Here is a 23,525-nt window from a genome sequence, read left to right on the forward strand (position 1 = left end):
CCGGGCGCGGCGGACTCCGAGCCGGGCAGAGGCCGCAGTCTCAGGCTGGGCGCGTTCCCGAGTGTGTGCACACGGGGAGTGAGCGCGCGCCGTCCGCTGTCGCCGTCGGGCCTCCCGGGGACTGGGCACAAAGGCGCGCGGGGCCTCTCCCGGGACCCAGTCCTCGGTTCGCGCCGGCGCCCGGACCAGCCCGGTTCGCCCCTGGCCGCACGCTCCCCGTGGTGCCGCGCGCCGCTTCCGAGCATCCCGGGGAGAGGCGCATCTGTGCACACACGCGGATTTTTTAAAAATAACATATTTCTAGACATGCCTCCTCTCCCCCCCACCCCCATCTTTGCAAAAGCAGCCCGGAGGGCGGGGTGGAGGGGCGGGGCCTCCGAGTTAATAAAGGGAGATGGGCGGAGCCGGCCCCCAGCCATTGGCTAGCCGGGGGAGTGATGTCACCCATATGACACCGTGATAACTAGTTGAGAGAGAGACCTCAACTTTTTGCAGAAGGAGCGCGCGCGCCTGGGAGAGCTCGGGGTCCGGCTCTTGCGGTGGGAGACACGAGCCGGAGAGAGGGGTCCCGGGCTGCCTCGACCGCCGTCGCCACCGCCTCTCCTGTCGCGACCGCAGCTCCCAGCGCGCCGGCGGCCGTCGCCGCCGAAGCCACCGCAGCCGCTGTGTGCAGCCTGGAAGGGGGGGCGGGGGGGAGGGGGGGAGCCGCGAAAGCAGGGTGCCGAGGACTTTGCAACTTGCCCAGGAAGGTGGAGGGGTGGGAGGGGGAGGGGGACCTCCGCACGAGACCCAGTGGCCCGGGTTGGAGCGTCCAGCCCCGCAGCGGATCATGGTGCAGCAGGCGGAGAGCTTGGAAGCGGAGAGCAACCTGCCCCGGGAGGCGCTGGACACGGAGGAGGGCGAATTCATGGCTTGCAGCCCGGTGGCCCTGGACGAGAGCGACCCAGACTGGTGCAAGACGGCGTCGGGCCACATCAAGCGGCCGATGAACGCTTTCATGGTGTGGTCCAAGATCGAACGCAGGAAGATCATGGAGCAGTCTCCAGACATGCACAACGCCGAGATCTCCAAGAGGCTGGGCAAGCGCTGGAAAATGCTGAAGGACAGCGAGAAGATCCCGTTCATCCGGGAGGCGGAGCGGCTGCGACTCAAGCACATGGCCGACTACCCCGACTACAAGTACCGGCCCCGGAAAAAGCCCAAAATGGACCCCTCGGCCAAGCCCAGCGCCAGCCAGAGCCCGGAGAAGAGCGCGGCCGGCGGCGGCGGCGGGAGCGCGAGCGGCAGCGCGGGCGGTGCCAAGACCTCCAAGGGCTCCAGCAAGAAATGCGGCAAGCTCAAGGCCCCCGCGGCCGCCGGCGCCAAGGCCGGCGCGGGCAAGGCGGCCCAGGCCGGGGACTACAGGGGCGCGGGCGACGACTACGTGCTGGGCAGCCTGCGCGTGAGCGGCGCGGGCGGCGGCGGCGCGGGCAAGACGGTCAAGTGCGTGTTTCTGGATGAGGACGACGACGACGACGACGACGACGACGAGCTGCAGCTGCAGATCAAGCAGGAGCCGGACGAGGAGGACGAGGAGCCGCCGCACCAGCAGCTCCTGCAGCCGCCGGGGCAGCAGCCGTCGCAGCTGCTGAGACGCTACAACGTCGCCAAAGTGCCCGCCAGCCCCACGCTGAGCAGCTCCGCGGAGTCTCCCGAGGGCGCAAGCCTCTACGACGAGGTGCGGGCCGGCGCGACCTCGGGCGCCGGGGGCGGCAGCCGCCTCTACTACAGCTTCAAGAACATCACCAAGCAGCACCCGCCGCCGCTCGCGCAGCCCGCGCTGTCGCCCGGGTCCTCGCGCTCCGTGTCCACCTCCTCGTCCAGCAGCAGCGGCAGCAGCAGCGGCAGCAGCGGCGAGGACGCCGACGACCTGATGTTCGACCTGAGCTTGAATTTCTCCCAAAGCGCGCACAGCGCCAGCGAGCAGCAGCTGGGGGGCGGCGCGGCGGCCGGGAACCTGTCCCTGTCGCTGGTGGATAAGGATTTGGATTCGTTCAGCGAGGGCAGCCTAGGCTCCCACTTCGAGTTCCCCGACTACTGCACGCCGGAGCTGAGCGAGATGATCGCGGGGGACTGGCTGGAGGCGAACTTCTCCGACCTGGTGTTCACGTATTGAAAGGGGCGCCCGCTGCTCGCTCTTTCTCTCGGCGGGTGCAGAGCTGGGTTCCTTGGGAGGAAGTTGTAGTGGTGATGATGATGATGATGATGATGATAATGATGATGATGATGGTGGTGTTGATGGTGGCGGTGGTAGGGTGGAGGGGAGAGAAGATGCTGATGATATTGATAAGATGTCGTGACGCAAAGAAATTGGAAAACATGATGAAAATTTTGGTGGAGTTAAAGTGAAATGAGTAGTTTTTAAACATTTTTCCTGTCCTTTATTTGTCCCCCCTCCCTTCCTTTATCGTGTCTCAAGGTAGTTGCATACCTAGTCTGGAGTTGTGATTTTTTTCCCAAAAAATGTGTTTTTGTAATTACTATTTCTTTTTCCTGAAATTCGTGATTACAACAAAGGCAGAGGGGGCGGGGCGGGGGAGGGGAGGTAGGACCCGCTCCGGAAGGCGCTGTTTGAAGCTTGTCGGTCTTTGAAGTCTGGAAGACGTCTGCAGAGGACCCTTTTGGCAGCACAACTGTTACTCTAGGGAGTTGGTGGAGATTTTTTTTTTTTTTTTTTCTTAAGAGAACGTAAGGAACTGGTGATTTGTTTTAACAAAAAAAAAGGGACCATTGCAACTTTTGTTAATTTAATTTTTTTTTTTTTTTTTTTTTTTTTTTTTTTTTTTTTTGGAGGGAGAAAACTGATGTCTTCTATGCATCCGATTCTTAACAAAACTGCAGGGAGCTTGAAAAAATGCAGACTGTACAAACGCTTACAAAAAAAAAAAAAACTGTGAACTGACTTAAGATCAGAGTTTACTTTTCAGATCAAATTGTTTATGGTTTTACAAATGTGATTTCTACTTGCCAACTTTTTTTTTGTAACTTGTTCCCTTATACCTCCTTGATTGAATACCAGACAGCCTAGACCTCAGTACAAAAGGTATTGAAACATTTTTGATACATAACAGACCTCAGTCTTTTTTAAAAATTAATATATTTTCAGGCGTATTTTTGTACAGTGAAAAGGGAACATTCTTGCTGTGTTTTTTCAGTAAGACTTTCAGGCACTTCTTCCCTTTTGATTTCTTTTTTTTTTCCTCTGTTTTTTAGCATGCAAGTATGTTGGTACGTTATGTCCTGGTTTAAAAAGGATTAAAATTTTAAAATAATCCTTGCATCTAAAGGCCTTGTGGTTTAAAAAAAAAAGCAAACTTTTTTTTTGTACAGCTATAGTAGAGATTTGTTCAATATTTGTAGGTAAAGATTTATTGAAAATGGTGATATAGACCTCAGAGCTGTTAGTTTAAAGATTGTATATGTACTGTACTATAGTAGGACTTTATGTATCTCATACGCTGTGATGTGGATGGGGCCCCAGATGGAAGGTTTGAAACTGGATTCTCGATTTTTAGCAAAAAAGAAAAAAAAAGGCACATAGTTTAAAAAGTTTCTCATTTTGTGCAATATAATCTAAATAAAGTACAGACCATCTGCATATTTTGTAGCAAATGGTGGCAAAGCAGACTCAATGCACTGTCGACATCATTGCCTGTTTTTTTTTTTTTTTTTTTTTTTTTTGTGCTGGAAGTCTGTATCTTGACAATTTTAATAAATCAGCTGGAACTGATAGAAACTCGCATCGCCAATAGTCTCTATGGAAGTCAAACTGGAGGTCCCGTTGTCGCAGAGCATTCGGTGGTGAGGCTGTTGTGTGCGCGGATGGGGGGAGGTGGCAGGAGAGAATTCTACATTTAGGGGGTTAGGCTGAAAAGTGTTCAATTGGCAGGCTGATTTCTTTTACCTCTTCCGCTGGTTGTGAAAGACAGGGGAAGGGTGTTCTTTCTCTCTGCCCTCCCTTTCCATCTCCAGCTCCCCATTTCCTTTCTCACCTCCTCCACTCCCTGCCTCTTCTCCCCACCCACCCTGGCGGGCGGGCAGCGCGGAGGCTCGGAGCTGGCCGGGGAGGGGCGGATGGAGGGGCCTGGATTGCCAGCTCGCTTGGTCGGGGTCCTGTTAGCTGGGGCTTGTGTGTTCTCTGCGGCGGGCCGCGTCCCCGCTGAACCTCGCGGTGACAGCCGCCCTGGGCAGCGAGCGCTCGGGGCACTTCTATCCCCGCCTCTCAAAGGGTGGGGACAGCCGTTTCCAGATTTGAATTTTTTCTGTTCTTTATTTTTAACGCTGCATCTTCGCGTGTGCTCAGAGCTGGTTGTTGGCGGAGAACGCGGCGCAGTTTTTGACCTCTAGCGGTGAAGGGGGAAGGGGAAGAGAAGTGGTCGGTGTCTGTTTCCTTCTGTCCCCCGGGGCCGTGGAGCTGTCGGAGGGAAGGAGGACGGTGCGGGGAGGCAGGGAGCGCGGGGCGCGGCGGGACCCAGGCTGGGAGCGGGAGGGAGGTGGGAGTGGGGGGAGGACGCGGCAGGCTGGCCAAGGGCACCCCGAGGAACATGGCATGGCCTCTGTGCGATCCGAGTCGCGGCCTCCGGGGTGCCGGGGAGGGCCGAACCACTGGTGAGGGCGCGGGGAGCAGGGGGTGGCAGAGGGCGCCTGGGCGGTCACCCGGGACGCAAAAGGCAGAGAGCCCTGCCGCTCCGCGTCCCGGTGCCTGGCTCTTCTTGCCTCGCCACCGCGTGCTCCTGGGCGCGCCCCGCCGCGGGCCCTGGAGGCGCGTGGAGACTCCAGCGCTGGCGTCCCGGGCCCGCGGGCCGGGGAGGGAAGCCTCGGGGCTGCGGGGTGAGAGGAAGAAAGCAAACCCTGGAAGCAGGCGGCCGCCGCACCCGCGCACCCCGGGCCCTCACCACGCCCTCCCCGCGCGCCGGCTCAGGGGCTGCCCAGGAATCAGCTCCCCGGGGGCCGCCGCAACAAAGGTGGATCCCCATCTCGATTGTTCTCCTGGAGCCTCTTGGGGGCTCGGGCGGCGGCGCGGGCGCGACCCATCCCGCTGGCTCTCCCTGCTCGCTGAGCACCTTTTGCCTGTCCACACCCCCTCGCTCCCCACCATTTTTCCTGACCGGCCTGTGTCCCCAAGCCCTCGCGGCAGGCGAGGGCAGGCGATCGCGGCCGGGCACGCGCGCCCCGGGCTCCCGGCCCCCTTCTGAGCCTCCGCCGCCTCTTTCCGCTGGGGCTGGGAGGAGGGAGGCTGGGAGGCTGCTCGGGGCCCAGCGTGCCAGCCCCGGAGTTCAGCCTCTTGAGCTGCGGCGCCTGCAGCGGGGGAGGTTTGCAGTGGCTAATTGAAACTCGCTGCAAAATCACCACGACTCTTTCACCTACTGAAATGATTGACCGAGGTTTGGCCTTCCATTTTTACTGAGATTTGGCGAGACCGAATGGAAGCGTCCGCACAGTAACTGCAGCTGCTAGGCCAAAGGGGCCCCAGCGCCCTTCCCTCCTCCCCTCCCGCTTGCTTTTGCCTTACTAGATCTTACCACCTCCTCACCCCCGGCCCCCCGACTGCGAACTCGGGCCTCTCACCCGCCCCCCAGCCTCCCGCTCTGGGCGAGCCTCCTCCCCAGCCCCCACCCCTGGGATACGAAGCCAGCAAGCTTTTGCTGCGGATGGACAGGTTTCTTTTCTGTGGCTTTTTCCTTTCGATAAACCATCAGATTTCAGTAGTACACTTGGGAAAAGAAGGGGCTGATGGCGTTAACCAGGTTCTCAATATAGAACTGGATTTCTGGAGTTGTTTACCTTACCCCTCACCCCCTCAACATGTAGACTAATGCAGCCTTTGGTGGTACATTTATTTTAGCCACGAATAATTAAACCAGCGGTTTACAATTGACACTTGCTCCGTGCTGGTGATTTTACGTGGCAGCCCTCTGCTGCAGTTCCGAAACTTGTTGACAACGTAAACCCATTGATAGGCTGATCTATGTATTTTGAAAACCTGAAAACTTGGCATGTATTTTATGTTTTAATCATAGATGAATCTTGGACATTTTCTGTGGTGAAGTGGAAACTTTAAGTAAATTAGTAAAGTAATAATTTGGCCTCAGAATGGGAAGAGATAGTCAAGATTTTTTTTTTAAAGCCATGTGGCCTAACTTGATAGAAAAATAAAAGTAATTGGTTGGCAACCTAAATTTAAAACCTGTTAGAACTCAGGACAGGCGCTTCTAGGCGCTTTTTAACAATATTTAAGGCTGTTTTGATGAGTGCATTGTGAAAATCATCTTAATGAATTCTTTTTTGAATGTCTAAAACATAATATAATATACAAGGTATTCTTGCCACTGGATAGTCTTCAATAAAAGTTTAATTGATTTTTTTTTTTTGTTGGTCTCTTAAGTAAGTCTTATTTTTAACTAAGCATTGACAGAATATCTTAAAATGGTAATCTGGGGGTGGGGGGTGGGCGCTGTGTGCACGGCAGCCTAGCCAGTGGGGATCCTGCTGTTTATTATAAGTAGTTCACAGACTCTGATGGCATTTTGGTAAGCTTTCCATCTTTAAGAAATTGAACCAGCATTCTCTTACTAATTCTTTAAACTGTGGAAGTAATTTCCAGTTCTTACACTCTGATACGCATCCCTTTTATTTAAAAAAAAATGCTAATAAAAGGCAGTGTACTTAAACTGTGCTTTGCAAATATTATGTATGTTATGAATGACTACAGACACTGGGCAAATTATTTGTAGAATGATTATCCTTTAGCTAGAGAAAGAAATCATTACAAGTCTTTTGGGCAGAGATGTTTCTTTTTAATGTTAATCAAGGGGAAGTGATTTAAATATGCATAAATGTAGCAGTCAGGGTGATTTAGTTGTTTTTTTCGTGAAAGAAAAAGACTCAAAAGACAACACTTGTTTTTCTCTTCTCTGGGAGTTGAAATCATAATCATCTGATACTAGTACAGTACAAGAAATTTACATTTGTTTTTTACTTCAGAATTTAAGTGACTTTTGCCCAAGGAATTTGAGAAATAAGGCAAATAAGTTGCTCTATTTTAAAGTAGTCATTCAATATAAATATATTATATCAATCTTAACTTTCTTATTCTCTGATATGATTAATAATATGTATATTCTTACTTTTCTTCTAATGGGCATATGTATCCTTGTGGACACTTTGAGAGAGGTTTTCTTGGACTCTCCCATTTATAGAATCTTTATACTCTTTTACTGTGTGGTTCCCTGCTTTTAACAGATTTCTGAGGCAAATATATTTGTGCTTTTTTCTTATGTAGGAAGACCAGCGAAAATAGTTTACTGAGTTGTCAATTTTATCAGTAGATAAGAAACTTTCTTTATTACAGTTTCAGGGAAGATTTTTTCAGGATATTTCTCAGTTATTCTAAGGGCCAAATTTTATAAAATTTCCATTAGGAATGTCAGTTTCAAATACCCTTTGTATAGCCTAAGCCTGTGAGGATAACGAGAATGAGCCTTACCTATCCTAACACAGGAATTTACAAGTTCCCAAAGTTACCGTCTCCATGTAACTCTTGACATACTTTTCTGAGATTTGGCTTATTTTTATTATTGGTTCTTTCTCACTGTTCATTCTATTTGATTTATTCTACAACATCCCCTTTTATTTGATGATCTGGAAAATTCTGCTCTTTGATAACAACTCAGGATTTTTTTTGTTCAGTTTTGTTTTTTGCCCCTTCTTGTGGAGCCTACATTTTTAACCACAATAAAGATGAAACGAAATTCATGAAACTGAGCTCTCTTCCATTTTACTTACTGCTGGCTTTTTTTTCCCCTTGATTCCTACCGTATCTTCATTTTTTTCATTGTATTTATTTAACACTACCTATATCCATTAGCTGCCTAATTAGTTTTATCTGTTCCATGTGGATGCAGTGAGTTTATAAGAGAATTTCACAAACAAGTAGTTTTTTAGTGAACTTAAAATAAACAGAATTTTAAAGGAGACCTATTTTTATACTCAATAAAAGCACAAAAGTGCAGAAAGTATAAAACGGCTTACAAAGGGAGACACAAGTTCATAATGTTCCGTGTATAAAAGTAATAACTCTATTGGGTAGAGATATTCGTACAAGATCTAGCACCTCTGCCAGTGCACAGATAGGACTGTTTTAAATGATTTGGGAACTTCTAGTTGCCTGCAGTTGCAAACAGAGAACTTCTCTACAGAGAAACAAACCACTAAAAGCAATATGATCGAGTTGAGATGTGGTTTCCAACGAGCAATTGGTGAATTTAAGCAACCTGGATGTGCATATGTGGAGGCTCCCGTCTCACTGTTTGATCAAACTTCTTTTATGTAGTCACATAGACTCGATTTTCTCTGCTGTGAAAATGACTAAATAAAGCAATATGACAAAAACTTTAAAAAGGCATAAAAAATAGGATTTCCTCTAGGCTCCTCGAAGAGATTTCTTTAATACAATACTTGTCTTACTTTCTTAGACACATTACATTTCCCCTTCCAGAAAAAAAAAGCAGAACAATTGGAAGTAATTTATCATATAAAGAATTTTGATCAAATAGATATTGACAAAGGGCCCTCTGTCACATTTTTCTTCATCCAGCTTTTGTTCAAAAACAGTATGCCTCCTCCCTTGAATCACATGGGGAGAACCGTTATACGCCATTCTCATTAATTTCCCATTTTGTCTACTTTTACTCTTGTACATATGTTGTGGGTTTAAGAGTCTTTTGCATTTGTTCTGTGACACCTTTTTTTGAATTGACTGTTTTAAAACGGAGGCCTATTTTTTCCGGTTTGGGACTCCTAGTGGTTATGGCATCCCATAATGCTTCGTGACGGCCACCAGGACAGAACCACCTGATGTTTTAGAGCAGTTTTCAGCATGACACTGTTAACAAGTGTGTATTTTCCAAGGCCACATGAAACTTACTTTCTTAGCCACTCCAGGTTTGGGAGCAGAAAAGCTGAAAAACCCTTTTGTGTAGAAGTCTGAGTGGTTTGTGGGGGGGACCTTTTTTAGAGTTTGCATGCCAGCGCACGACCTGTTGCTGTGAAACAGAGAGAGGGTAAAGCTACCTGAGGCAGTGCGCTGGAGGATGAAGTGTTTGATAGCACTAGGGGGGAAAGAAAATGCATGGCAAAGTTTCGTCTTCTCGTAGACTATCTAGCATGCAGAGTGTAGTGTGTTGAAACGGTGTATGACATTGCTGTATCAAAGTTGTAAAATTAAGCATTATTTATTGAAAACTATGTATTTTTTTGTAAAAACCTGATCACATAGAGAATATCAGTGGCTTGTGCTTGTGCTTCAATCGAACCAGCTTCTTGACCCACCCCCCCTTGGTATGCAGTGTTAATGCTCAGGGTTGAAAATAGTACACTCCAATGTCTCTTTTGCAAGAGTTTTTCACAGAGGATTACATTTGTTCAAAAGACTCTAATAAAATTGTGTGATCAATCTTCACTTGTGGTTTTTATGTGACTTTTTTCTAGTTTTGCATTTGATAACTGCTGTTTAATTCTGAAAATGTTGTCTCAAACCAGATGTTAGGGACAGGCTTGAAGATTCCTGATGTCTCAGCACCCAGCGCGGCTGTCAGCCTCGGCAGGAGGAAGCCCACGGAAAGTGAGTTTTCTGGGCAGGTTGGAGAGCTGCTGACAGTGGGAATGCGTATGGTGATCACATCTCGATATATTAAACTGGCCGATAGAGCCAATAAAACCACAGACAAAGTGTAGAGGGGTAGATTAACATGTTTTGTCAGAAACGTTTGAAGTAGAAAACGAAGGGAAAATATCAGGGGCAGTTGCTGCTATTGTATTCAATGCCAGCAAACTCCATTCCTTGGTGTCCTTTTTTTCCTATAAACAATTTACAGTGTAAATGTATTTTGACATAGAAATCATTCTGTATTGAGATTCTTGATATAAAATGCTTTTATGAAAGCCTGTAAGTGATCCTTGGAATAATTATCAGATTTTTTAAAAGATGTGTTTACATGGTGAGTGTGTGTTGCATATTAAATTTGGTTTTGTAGAAATGTTTGTGTTGTATTCTAAAAAAAATCTCAAAGTGCACAATTAACACAACCACTCTTAGGTTCTTGGTTATGTCAATTTCCACTACAAACCAAAGAACAAATATCAGACCTGTCTATGGCAACTTTTTCTAATAGTTATATCATTTATTCAATGTTTTGACCTCATTTCAGAATATTTTTGAATGTCTTTCATCTTGGTAGGATTTTCTTTTTATACCTTTTGAAGGAAACAAAACATAGACCCTGTAGAATTTTTATCTAGCAAAGAAGGTCCTTGCAGTGAACACTAATAGATCCTCAATATGTGTCAAATTCCCCCATTGGGACTCCTTGTACTATTTGCTATACAATTTACCTTTCAGTGATGTGGTGTTTTTCTTAAAGAGATTTTTTTTCTAAAATGTAATAAATTTATTGACACCTTTGGTTAAAATGTCACTGTTATAATTTTTAAGAAAACAAAATGTTGAAACATTGATCTTCTCCCAGTAAATCTAGGAGTGAGGGGAAGAGTTGATGGGATCTTTCCTTCAGTGATAGCTCATCTATAAATGTCCTAAATATAGTCTCCTCTCATACAATGTCATGATCCAAATACGGATAGTAATAGCCTTGTCAGAGAATATGTCGGTTCTCCACAAAAGTCATTTCTTTCATAAAACGAATAGCTTGGTGAACTTGACAAAATTGAATCCTGATTATCACATTGGTCAGAGCACATCCTATTTCATTAAAAATGCCATTCTTTCGGTGTTTGGAGAACATGGAGAGTGGAAGGAGGTCCTAGCCGAGCAGCTCTTCGTGCCACTTTATATTCAGTCTTTTGATAGCACTGAACGGCAGAGCTACACATTCTGTGACCTATGATCAAACAGACAACTGGATCTAACCATCAAAGGCAGTACATGAGGAAAAGTTAGGAGAGAGAAGATTTTTGACCCTTTAAAGATTTCTTTCTGTTAAATCATCACCAAGGTGTATTTAGCTTGTGTTTAAATACCACAGGTGCCAATCATTTCTGCCATCCTTATTCTGTTCTGAAGGATTTTGCAAACTCACATTTCCAGCTGGACTAAATGACCATGTTCCGCTCAGTGCCCCTTGGCTACTAACCAGAGAGCAGCGCATGGACTGTAGGCTTGCTCAGAACCGGGACTCACTCAGTCTGTCCTAAGATTTGAACTGCACTAATAACCAGGCTTCTCAGTCCCAGATTTGCAGTTAAAAAACACACACACAGGTCTAGTTCTTGGTGAGAGTGGAGTTGGGAGGCCAAGAGGAGCTCTGAAGCCTGAGGTAGCCACCACCACAAGCTGAAACGAGGAGGTTGGAAACAGGAGGAAAACCTAGAAAGCAGAGAAATCATAAGGGAGAACCACAGGAGCCCTGAGAGGAGAAATCCGGGGTATCTGGGAGAGGCGGGCTTTGGCAGCCCTCTGCCCCAGCTCTGTGGGATTTCCTGCAGCAAGTCTGTGGCCAGGCTGCTGGCAGACTGGGAGGTATTTGGCTATTCCTTGTTACTAACAAAAACGTAATTTTTTGTTTGAATGGCAACAAAGCCAGACAAAAAATTACATTCCCTTTGCTCCCTTGCAGAGAGAGATGACCATGTGACATAGTTCCGGTCAATGAGGCTTTAGTGAAAGTTTTTCACTGAGCCCTCCAGGAAAACCCCTCCACAGGTAGGCATACATAGTGGGTATGCACCTTTCTGCATTTGCTGCTTCCTTCCATCTGGGGTGTAGGTGTAATGGCTTGAGTTGCAGGTGTGATCTTGTGATCGAGAAAGAGGAAAAAGCAATTTCAGATTCCTCGAGCAGCCACGACAAACTTGAGCCACTGAATCACTGCCAACTGCGGCACTGTGTTTGAGTAAGCTACAGTTACTTGGATTTAAATGTAGCCAAACCAAAACTCTAAAAAGCTTCTATTTTCCTGGGATTATTTGAGTGGATTTGTGTTTCTCTTCCCCCACTGAGTAAAACTACAAAGAGTTTAAATAGCTGACGAGGGAGGAGGATGTTTTAAACACTGGAAAATGTTAATACATGGAGAGACTTTAGTAAAACTCATAAAAGTTGATGAAAATATTTTTAAAACAGGTAAAGAGAAAAAGAAAGAGATGTCAAGAATTTTTACAATCACAAATAGGACACCAGGTTTCCACTTACATTTCATGTTTATTTTATATAAATATGTCCATTAAGATTTGTTTGAGAATTGCCTATACATTTGCAGGGCTTCTCAGCTTGATGATGATACAAGATCACTCTTCGTCTTCACATGTCAAGCATTTCCTGATTCCATTGCCAGCATGTACTCTTCTGGGTGCATAGTTTCTCACTAATCCAATCCTGCCAGATTAAACTAAGCTTCACTTGATTTGGTAGATGGCATCTTCAAAATGAAGGGGCCCTCAGATACTATTTACTCCCATTTTTTTCCTAACATTTAAAAATTTTGGTTTTCCAACTCATAGAATATTGCAAGCAATAGACATTGAACACCAGGAAGGATGAGAGGGCAAGAGAGGGGTGAGGGGTGAGAAATTACTTATTGGGCACAAGGTACATTATTTGGATGATGGTTACAATAAAAGCCCAGTCTTTACAACTACACAATATTTCTATGTAACAAAACTGCACTGGTACCCCTTAAATTTGTACAAAATAAATAAGAAATGAAAGGCCAATATAAGCACGCTTTCTCGAAAAAAGAAGGAAGTATCACAAGTAATATATTTAGAGTGGTGAATTGAGAACCTGAAGAAACAGCCAGAAAAAAAAGAAAAAGAAAAAATGATTAGCAAGGTGGCTATAAAAAGCAAACAAAAAGCTAAAAAGTCTGGGATAATTTAGTTTAAAGATAAACAACTCTACTCAAATGACCCCTGAGTGCAACACTGTGTCAGATGATGTTACAAAGATCGGTGTTTATAATATTGACACTAACTTCTCAGAAGACTCTTGCACCATGTTCATTATGGCTATTTACAGAGCCAGGGAAGTATGAAATCTTGCTTAAGTATTCTACTGGACATTTTAAATGGAACAAGAAGTTTAGGAAGAATTGCTTTTGCAAAACCCTCTCACTTGAGAGTAGTCTCTAAATGAAAGTATTTTTGGTCCAAGAGCTAGTAGAAGATAACACAGAGAAGAAGCCTATGCTTTGTGGGCTCTAAAGAGGTGGAACAGAATACTCCAGTGAAGTCACCCCATGTGACCGAGATCCTACAGTTCAGTCCGAGTCTGCACAATCCAGAAGATGGAGCAGAAGCAGATGAGATGGCTACAAAACTGGTGGGAAGGAGGAGTGCCAGCCCAGCCCCAAGAAGGGAGGCCGGGGTGGAGGATCCAGGGAGGCTGGGGTGGAGGAGCTAAGAAGGGGTGGAGGAGCTGAGAAGGGGTGGTGAAGCTGGGTGGCTCGGGTGGAGGAGCTGGGTGGCTGGGATGGAGGAGCTGGGAGGCTGGGATGGTGGAGCTGGGTGGCTGGGATGGAGGAGCTGGGAGGCTGGGATGGTGGAGCTGGGAGGCTGGGGTGGAGGAGCTGGGAGGCTGGGGTGGAGGAGCTGGGAGGCTGGGGTGGTGGAGCTGAGAAGGGGTGCATGAGCTGGGATGCAGGGGTGGAGGAGCTGGAGCGGCCGGGGTGGAGGAGCTGAGAAGGGGTGCATGAGCTGGGATGCAGGGGTGGAGGAACTGGGGAGGCCAGGGTAAAAGAGTTGAGACCTAGGTAGAGGAGCTGGGGAGGCTGGGGTGAAGGAGTTGGGAGGCTGGGGTGGAGGAGCTGGGGGGCAGAGGTGGAGGAGCAGGAAGGCCGGGGTGGAGGAGCAGGGGAGAAAGGGGTGGAGGAATAGGGGATGCCAGGGTGGAGAAGTTGAGGAGAATGGGGTGGAGGAGCAGAGGGAGCAAGGGTGGAGGAGCCGGGGAGGCCGGGGTGGAGGAGTTGAAAAGGAGTGGAGTAGGGGAGGCCGGGGTGGAGGAGCTGGGGGGTCCGGGTTGGAGGAGCTGGGGGAGCATCAGGGTGGACGAATAGGGAAGGTTGGAGTGGAGGACCTGGGGAGGCTGGGGTGGAGGAGCAAGGAGGCTGGGGTGGAGGAACTGGGGAGGCTGGGGTGGAGGAGTTGGGGGGACTTGGATGGAGGAGCAGGGGAGGCAGGGGTGGAGGAGCAGGGGAGACTGGGGTGGAAGAGCTGGGGGGACTTGGATGGAGGAGCAAGGGAGGCAGGGGTGGAGGAGCAGGGGAGGCTGGGGTGGAGGAACTGGGGAGGCTTGGGTGGAGGACGTGAGAAGGGGTGGAGTTGGGGAGGCTGGGGAGGAGGAGCTAGGAGGCTGGGGTGAAGGAGTTGAATCCGCCAGGGTGGAGGAGTTGAAGAGACTGGGGTGGAGGAACTGGGGAGGCCGGGTGGAGGAGTTGTGGAGACTAAGGTGGAGGAGCAGGGGAAGAAGGGGTAGAGGAGCAGGGGAAGAAGGGGTGGAGGAGCAGGGGAGACAGGGGTGGAGCTGGGGGAACCGGGGTGGAGGAGCCAGGGAGACCAGGGTGAAAGAGTTGAGACCTAAGTGGAGGAGCTGGGGAGGCTGGGATAAAGGAGCTGGGAGGCTGGGGTGGAGGAGCTGGGAGTACCAGGGTGGAAGAACAAGGGAGACAGGGGTGGAGAAGCTCGGAAGACTCAGGTGGAGAAGCTGAGAAGACCCGGGTGGAGGAGTGGGGGTGGCAGGGGTGGAGGAGCAGGGAGGCTGGGGTGGAGGAATAGGGGAGGCCAGGGTGGAGAAATTCATGAAAATGGGGTGGAGGAGCAAGGGAGGCAGGGGTGGAGGAGCTGAGAAGCGGTGGAGTTGGGGAGGCAGAGGTGGAGGAGCTGAGAAGTGGTGGAGTTGGGGAGGCAGGGGTGGAGGAGTTGGGAGGCCAGGGTGGAGGAGTTTAGGAGGCCGGGGTGGAGGAGTTCGGGAGGCTAGAGTGGAGGAGTTGGGGAGAAAGGGGTGGAGGAACAGGGGAAGAAGGGGTGGAGGAGCAGAGGAGGCAGGGGTGGAGCTGGAGGGACCGGAGTAGAGGAGCTGGGGAGTCCAGTGTGGAGGACTTGAGGAGACCAGGGTGGAGGAGCAGGGCAGGCAGGGTTGGAGGAGTTGAGGGGACCGGGGTGGAGGAGCTGGGGAGGCCAAGGCGGAGGAATTGAGGAGACTGGGGTGGAGGAGCTGAGGAGGCCGAGGTAGAGGAGCTAGGGAGGCTAGGGTGGAATAGAGGAGACCGGGGTGGAGGAGTTGGGGAGGCCGGGATGGAGGAATTGAGGAGACCGGGGTGGAGGAGTTGGGGGGCTGGGGTAGAGAAACAGGGAGGCAGGGGTGGAGGAGCAGGGTCAGCCTTTCCTGGGGACGGCAGCTGGGGCAGCCACACCGGGTAGGGCACACTGGGTGGAGGTGGTGACGGGAGGATGAATTCAACATGAGTAAAACATGGAATTTGGTTGCGTTTGGAGTAAGGGAAGAACTGGTGTCTGTGAGTCTGATGGCGAGCTGGGCGGGTGTCACCTGGAAGGGTGGGCAGGTGGGGCAGGGCGCCCCGGAGGGAGCCAGGAGCCACTCGCTGGGCACTGAACGTGCCGGTTGTGCCTGGGACTACCCTGGGCAGCGCCGCTCCCCGCCCGCACGGCTCCCGTGGACGGGGCCCTCCTCTCTCCGTGCGTCCTGTCGGTGCCAGGGCGTTGGCGGTCGCGGGAGGTCTTGGAGGCTCATGGGCGGTCAAGGGTGTTCTCACGCGGCAAAGGCCTCTCGTGCCTGGAGGAGCCTGAGCTCTGAGGTCTGAATGACTTGGTTTCCGGAATTCTTTCCGCTGCTTTTGACCACGGGACTCTGCAGCCTTGCTAATCTGCCCCGTGCTTGGGTCTCCTCTAGGTCTAGGAGAGGGTGTGGACGGGAGGAAATCTAAGTCCGTGGAGACGTCGCCCTCTGGCTCTAACCTGTGAGAACGGGGTTCCTTCTGCCTAGTGGACCCCGCTCTCCAGAGCCTGGGACCCCGGCAGGTGCTTCAGAGGAAGGAGCCGGGAGGAGCCGACTGGCTTTCCTTCCCGCCGGGATCCGCGGAAACGTGCGGTCAGGACTCCGAGCGGCGAACCCTCAGGGGAAGAAAAGGCCCCGTGGGGAATGCGCACTGTGTCGGCGCTGGCACCAGTTCCGTTCTGGAAAAGAAACTGCAACGAAAAGAGATGGCAGCCGTGACCTCTGCTCTGTATTTCCTTCCTCTTCAGAGCAGAAAATGGGATTTAATAGTTTCTTGAGGGGCGGGAGATCCCGGCTAGGGCAGAGTGTAGCCATCGTTTTCGGCTCTGACACACTCGAGGGATGTCATCCACATGTGTAATAGATACGAATTTGGACAAATCCAGTGGAAAGAATACTGCAACAGCTTCTCGCAATTACTTCGATAATTCGCAATTGCTCTATTAACATTGTATCAAGAATGGTGGGTCACTTTGGACTGTTCAGTAGATAAGACAGGCTAAGGGTTAAAGGGTGTTCAGCCTCCCACCCACCAAGAAACACACAGGCGGAACAGTGAGAGGAAGAGTTAGAAGTGATTTTAAATAGACTGTGATTGCTAAAGTCAGTCAATCACCTCCAAACTGTGGTCTGCTTCAATCATTAGTTAGAAATGGCTTGTGAAAGGCCTCATAGAAGACTGCCCACACCACGATGCATTGAGAAATTGTTTTCTAGTGCAGTGGTCTTTAAAAGCAATTGCTACCATCCTCAGAAACTGTGCAGGATCATGTATAGGGATGAAGAAAAACACAAATTGGCCGGGCGCGGTGGCTCAAGCCTGTAATCCCAGCACTTTGGGAGGCCGAGGCGGGCGGATCACAAGGTCAGGAGATCCAGACCACAGTGAAACCCCGTCTCTACTAAAAATACAAAAAATTAGCCGGGCGCGGTGGCGGGCGCCTGTAGTCCCAGCTACTCAGGAGGCTGAGGCAGGAGAATGGCGGGAACCCGGGAGGCGGAGCTTGCAGTGAGCCGAGATCCCGCCACTGCACTCCAGCCTGGGCAACAGCGTGAGACTCCGTCTCAAAAAAAAAAAAAAAAAAGAAAAACACAAATTGGAGTGCTTTATTTGTACTTCTTTTCTAGCTTACAAAAAAAATGAAGAGATTATACTTCGTTAACATTTAATGACTACATTAACAGTTGTACATGGACATGATTTTTAAAATAATACATACATTAGGGATACCTGCGTAAAAGACTTAATGGATAGAATCACCAGATGAGAGTAGATTCTAAGCCTCTGTTCCAGAATAGAGAACAGATTCTGTGCTATACTGGAAGGGACAGTGGATGAAGAATCCAAACAATGCCTTTCAATTCTGGCGAGCTGCCAGGTCAGCTGTGCAGTATTAGGTAACTTGATTTACCTTTCTGGTCCTCTGTTTTCTCATGCATAAATTGGTGGCTAAACTAGATCATATTGGAGGTTTCTTTTAGGTCCAATAAATAATGCAATAGTTGCTGTTTATTTGTACTCAGAGTGCCGGCTTGGAGGCACCAGTATAAACTCTGCTTCCACATCTGGGAGGGAGAGCGAATGAACAGATAGGGCAAGACAGTGAGACTGGGGTCTGTGGAAACAGGGGAAGGCAAGTTTCAACTAAGGATATTCACGTTCAAAACATTTAAAATACCCAGTGGGTCAAACTGAATGGCCATTGGCCCCCTTATCTTGTTGTTTTGGGGCTGGTCAGTGGTTTTGAAGGCACTGGTTACTCTGCTCTGGGACAGAGCTATTGTGAACTTTACAATGGGGAGAAGAGAAGCAGTTGTCTTCCAGAACAGCAAATTTTCAAACTCAAGTTTGATGTGATGGAAAAAAAATGTTTCTTTTTTATCGTTATTTCAGTTGACAAACTTCTTTAACCGAGAAAGCATGCCAATATTACAGCATTAATAAGATACTGTAATGTTTCATAAAACATAAATCTGGTTTCTAAACGTACCAAACAAACATCAAAATCACACAATCAAAAGTACAGATTTCTGGGTCTACTTCCCAGAATACAGATTCCATGTGTTTGAAAAAAGCCTGGAGTCTATATCTTTAATCAATGCATTCAACTAACTCAAAAGCTGTTCAGCCACAGACCAGTGGCTGCCACTCATGGCTCTTAAGTCAGTGAAGGAATGACACACACACAATTATTTTGTCAAAAATCAGTTTCTTTGAGCCAAAAAGGAAGGTTTTCTATTAATACCACAATCTGCCTCACCCCCTCTATAGCTTTGGTCATGCCTCTTTCTATAAAATTTTGTTGTGCGTGAAGCTTTGGGTGTTGTTGAGCACACACAGATGAAAGATGGTTCCTGTCTCCAGGGGCTTGTAGTAGCCAGATGGGTGAGAGCCGAGTCTGAGAGGCACATCTGCAATGCTCACCTGCACACTGAGAGCTGGGACTGAGGTGAACAAGGCCCCAGCCCAGGCAGGCAGCCCCGGCTAGGGAGGCAGGAAAAATGCCTGAGTCTTGAAGGTCCATGGAAGGAAAAGGACAGAGGTAGGCTCTCCAGGCAGCAACTGGCAAGGAGTTGGAGACAGTGAATGTGGCCCTGGAGCTGTACAGAGTGGGAGGTTAGCAAGGCACAATGCAGATAGCCAGGACACATGGGCTGGCTGCAGCCTTGGTCTTGTTCTGACACAGGACACTTGTGCGTAGAGTTGGATCCTGTTTTTTAAGTCTCTTCTTTTAACTGGCCCCTGTGATCAGACCTGAGACCTATGTTTTACAGATGTGGTCTGAGAGTTGGGGTAAACCAAGTCATATTAAATGCACACCTGGATTTTTCCATTGCTGGCTCACTGACTAACAGTGCTGTAGTGGGGGAAAAGTTGAGAAAATAAAGAAAAATGGGAAACCCCAGAGGCCCGTGAATAATCTGAGCAATCCTGAAGATTGAATAAACCTCTGATACAGAAATGGACCTCTCAGTCCATTTTCTCATCTGCAAAGTGGGGCAATCACGCAACACACGCCAGGTGCTGACACCGTAAGGTACAGCCATAAACATGATTGCGGTTTCTTAATAATGGCCAACTATTTATGTCACTCAAGCTTTGTGTGTTTGAAATTTTACCCATCTGTGAAATAGGGATCATCATCCTTGTCTCATAGGGCTGTTCTGTCACTTAATTAATTAACATTTGTAAAGCTTTTTGAGACCTCCTGACTTACATTAACTCTATTAAAACTGGTGAAGCATGATATGAAGCCCTAGAACTAACGACTAAAGGAAAGAGGAGAAATGGAGCCATTCATTTTGGGACAGACAACGTGTTTCATGCTTTAACATGCAAAGTGAAGCAGAAGCTGAAGATGCTTCTACAAGAGATGACAAAGAAGACAATGAAAAGGACATTTGCCACACAGTTGTAGGGAGCAGATTAAAAACAAAAAAAAACTAGTCCCTCTGTAATTATATTAATTCTGGGGAATTATTTCTTCAGGAGATCGTTGATGGAAGGCTTCTCAGAATTGGAATGTCAATACAGGCACATCGAAGAGATAGGAAGAACAGGAGGAGGTGATATTGTTCATCAAAATGATTTATCATGCTAATGAGATACAATTTGTCAGTGACAGTGGTGTTTATACACTTCAGACAAAAAGAAGAATGAAAAACACAAGTGCACTTCCCATATGAGACTGTCACCCATTGACTTGGAGTACACTCAAACAAGAACAGAAGGTGGCTTCAGAAGAACCAAAGCCCAGATCATGCATGTTGAAGGCCAAGGTCAATGAGAAATTATGTAAAATGGAAAAACATGCAAGGAATTGGCCAGGCACAGAGAACAGAGTTAACCCTGTCACACAGGAACCCAAATGAGTGACGTCATCAAGGCCCTTTCTGTATGGCTCCATTCCCAGGGGTGGTCCCACATGGATACTTGGATGGCAGATGTCGCTCAGCTGGTGCAGACAGTAGCTTGGGAGGGTAACACACAGGACACCACAAAGAAGTACAGGAGGCCACAGAAGTATCTTCTTGCTGATAGGAGCCATCATTCCCCCAATCAAATTCCACTGACACAATTACTCCTTAGGGCAGCTCCATTAGAAGGTGTATTCATCAGGGTTCTCCGAAAAAATAGAACCCATGGGATGTGCATGCATGTAGAAAGATATTGATTTTAAGGAATTGGTTCACGTGGTTGTGCAGACTTGGTAAGCAAGTCCAAAACTGGATGGGCAAGAATGCCAGGGTGGATACAGGAGAAAGAGCAGCCATTTGAGTCTGAACACCATTTGCTGTGGGACTGGGAGGAGCTGAGCTTGCAGATGAAGTTCAAATACAGGCTGCTCACAGGATCTCCTCTTCCTTAGGGGAGCCAGTCCAATCACATTTACTCAAAGTCCACCTGTTTAAATGTGGGTTTCATCTCCAACACCATCACAGACACATCCAGAATAATGTTTGACCAGCCAAGGTGATGCATAAAATAAACCATCATGGGAGGTGAGATATCTGTTATTAAAAGAAAGATACAGTTCAGGCACACTTTTGGAGGCTGAGATAGGAGAATTGCTTGAGCCCAGGAGTTCAGGACCAGCCTGGGCAACATAACGAGACCTCATCTCTACAAATAATTTAAAAATTAGCTGAGGTTGGTGGCCTGTGCCTGTAATCCCAGCTACTCAGGAAGCTGAAGCAGAGGATTGTTTGAGGCCAGGAGGTTGAGGCTGCAGTGAGCCCCCATCATGCCACTGCACTCCAGCCTGGGTGACAGAGTGAGAACCAAGATTCTATCATAAAGGGGGGGGGAGAGAGAGAGAGAGACTTTGCTGAATCTTCCTCTTCAAAACAAGCAAACATGTAAAAAAAAAAAAAAAAAGAAACCAGCCCCAAGTAAAGTCTAAATAAAAAAAAGAAGGATATAAATGTGAAAGGGATCTATCCCTGGAAAATTTGGAATTCTGCCTAAAAGAGGAGGTGATGTGATATAAATATTTCCAAATCTTTTTGGACCTGCTGTAGCCACTTAAAGAGTACTATATATGATGCTCCCTAACCTGACATTCAAGCTTCAACTACCTGGTACCAAATAATTTCCCCAAAGTCAACTTGTTTTTACTTTAATTTTGGGAAAGCACTCATTCTGTGACATCTGTCTCTATTTATTGCCCCTTACAATATAACTCCTGGCTTCTTTTTTGTCCCTTTTTCTTTACGCATCTCTTCAGGGCCTGGGCAGGTAGGATGCTGTTGTAGAAATAAGCCTGACAAGGAAACAATCACGATGGCACTGACTGGGTGTCAGGCACCACGCTTTGTGTGTTCACATTAAATAGCTTGTTTAGTCTATGCTGCAATCCAGCGAAGAAGGGCTTGTTATCTTCCAATTTCGAAGAGAAGGACTCATTAATTTGCTGGAGGTCCCACATTGTGTAAGTCCATTCTCTCACTGCTATTACTAAATACCTGAGACTGGGTAATTTGTAAAGAAGAGCGGTTTAATTGACTCATGATTCTGCAGCTTGTACAGGAAGCATGGCAGCATCAGCTTCTGGGGAGGCCACAGGGAGCTTTTACTCATGATGGAAGGCAAAGAGGGAACAGGTGTCTTCACATGGCCAAAGCAAGAGGACGAGAGAGAGAGGAGGGGGCACACGCCTTTAAAATGACCAGATCTCACGAGCACTCACTTACTATCACAAGAACAGTATCAATGGGGAAATTTGCCTCCATGAGCCAGTCACCTCCCACCTGGCCTCACCTCCAACACTGAGGATTATAATTCAATGTGAGATTTGGGTGGGGACACAGATCAGACAATATCCCACAGCTAGTCAGTGGCAGAGCTGGGGATTGGACCCAGGCAGTCTGGCTTCTGCACACTTACTCAGAATCCAACTTTCTCCCTAACATGAACTAATGCTATTCCATGACTTTGGAGAGAATTAATTATGTGATTCTATAGTATGGAGAGTTGGACTGTAGAAGATTCTAAATCCCATATTTTTCGTGAAGCTATCTGTGGTGGATATTGTGATCACAAGCTGAACATGTACTCCCCTCAACTAAGTAATTCCAACCACTGATCTCTCCAACCTCCTTCCACACACCTTTCGAGGCTGTGGTATTTGGCCTTTGCCAGAATTATTAGTATAACACCATCGACTGTCTACAGCATTGGTCAGAGCTAGGCAGGCAGCCTGATTCAGGCCAAGGAGGGAAGCTTGCTCACCCCTTCCGGATGGTAAACTGGGAATTTTTGAAGCCTGGAGTGGCTGCATCCATTTGGCCATCAGAGGGAAAGCCAGACTGAAGTGAATCTAATGCCCTAAATGGCAAAGAAGAAAAACCAGATGAGTGTTGACATCTTTAGGCCTCCGGGGCAAAGGAACCTGAAGCCACCTACTTCTAAACTTCTTGGGTAAGCCTGTATGTCCCAGTCCTTGGTTCAGTCAGTTTGAGTTGGGCTTGCTATTGAGAGAATTCCAATAAATCCTAATCACTCAACCTGTGGTAATCCGTATTTTTTCTTAGAGGCTTATTAGCTATTTAACCCATCAGTAATTTAGTATAATTGTATACCGTCATTTACCATGGATAGTGGTATTTACCACCAGGTGTTTCATATCAGAATCATGCCTTATTCTGCCATGTAAATTGTAAACTAAGATGCTTTATTTCTTCCAAGAATCTATAATAGTAGTTACTTATTAATTACGGCAAGAGTGAGTTTTGGAGACCACTTAATATAATCAAACCATCTTTTCCTAAAGAAATCCAGGGTAGCAGGTAAGAGCAATGGGGTAGCATTGCTTTTAATGTGTACGATTTTAAAATTCAGGTAATTCTATCCAACCTTAAGGACTGGATGGGGATAGAAATGTCATCGATTGTTAAAACAGAATCTTCCAATTAGACAATAGTCTCAAGCTCGGACCTGAGTTATTTGGGTCAGTTATGCCAATAACAATAAAAGCTACAATATAATAAATATCTTCAATGTACCAAACATATACATATACAAATACGATGTACCAAACATATGCATATATATGTATATATTATCTCTGTAGCTATTTCCTACCTTCGTAAAACTGTATTACTTACTTTTATGAACACGTTGCATAGCCTGACTTGCCTACGGCAGTACAGATAATTAGATGGCAGAACCAATACCCAAACCTACATCCTCTCAGTTCTACAGCATGTGTTTCATCTGCTAGACCACACCAGCACTGCACATGCCCTAAATGATAATCTGCCTGTTACGATATTACTTCCTTCTTTAAAACTTTCTATGGCTGTGATTTGGGGAGTAAGTTCTTAAGTATTTATGGCATGAATGGATGAGCTGAGAAATACCATATTCTGCCTTTCATGTTCATGAAAGTAAATCCCACCAAAAAAGAGATTTAAGGTTTGTTTTTCTTCGGAGAGAAGCTGCTATTGCAAGATTTAC

The 23,525-nt window shown here is 47.6% G+C and overlaps 1 protein-coding gene across 1 annotated transcript; it reads left to right on the forward strand.

Moving 5' to 3' along the window:
- The first annotated feature begins 491 nt into the window (after positions 1-491).
- LOC105486559 (SRY-box transcription factor 11) lies at positions 492-9,499 on the forward strand. The gene has a single exon (XM_011749456.3). It carries the CDS (start codon positions 830-832, stop codon positions 2,153-2,155), a length of 1,326 nt encoding a protein of 441 aa, XP_011747758.2. The 5' UTR covers positions 492-829; the 3' UTR covers positions 2,156-9,499.
- Positions 9,500-23,525: the final 14,026 nt, after the last annotated feature.

Source organism: Macaca nemestrina, chromosome 13 (assembly GCF_043159975.1).
Source record: "Macaca nemestrina isolate mMacNem1 chromosome 13, mMacNem.hap1, whole genome shotgun sequence".
Taxonomy (NCBI): Eukaryota; Metazoa; Chordata; class Mammalia; order Primates; family Cercopithecidae; genus Macaca; species Macaca nemestrina.

Excerpts from the sequence above, each read along its gene's own strand:
- LOC105486559 (XM_011749456.3), top strand. The coding sequence starts at position 830 with ATGGTGCAGCAGGCGGAGAGCTTGGAAGCGGAGAGCAACCTGCCCCGG.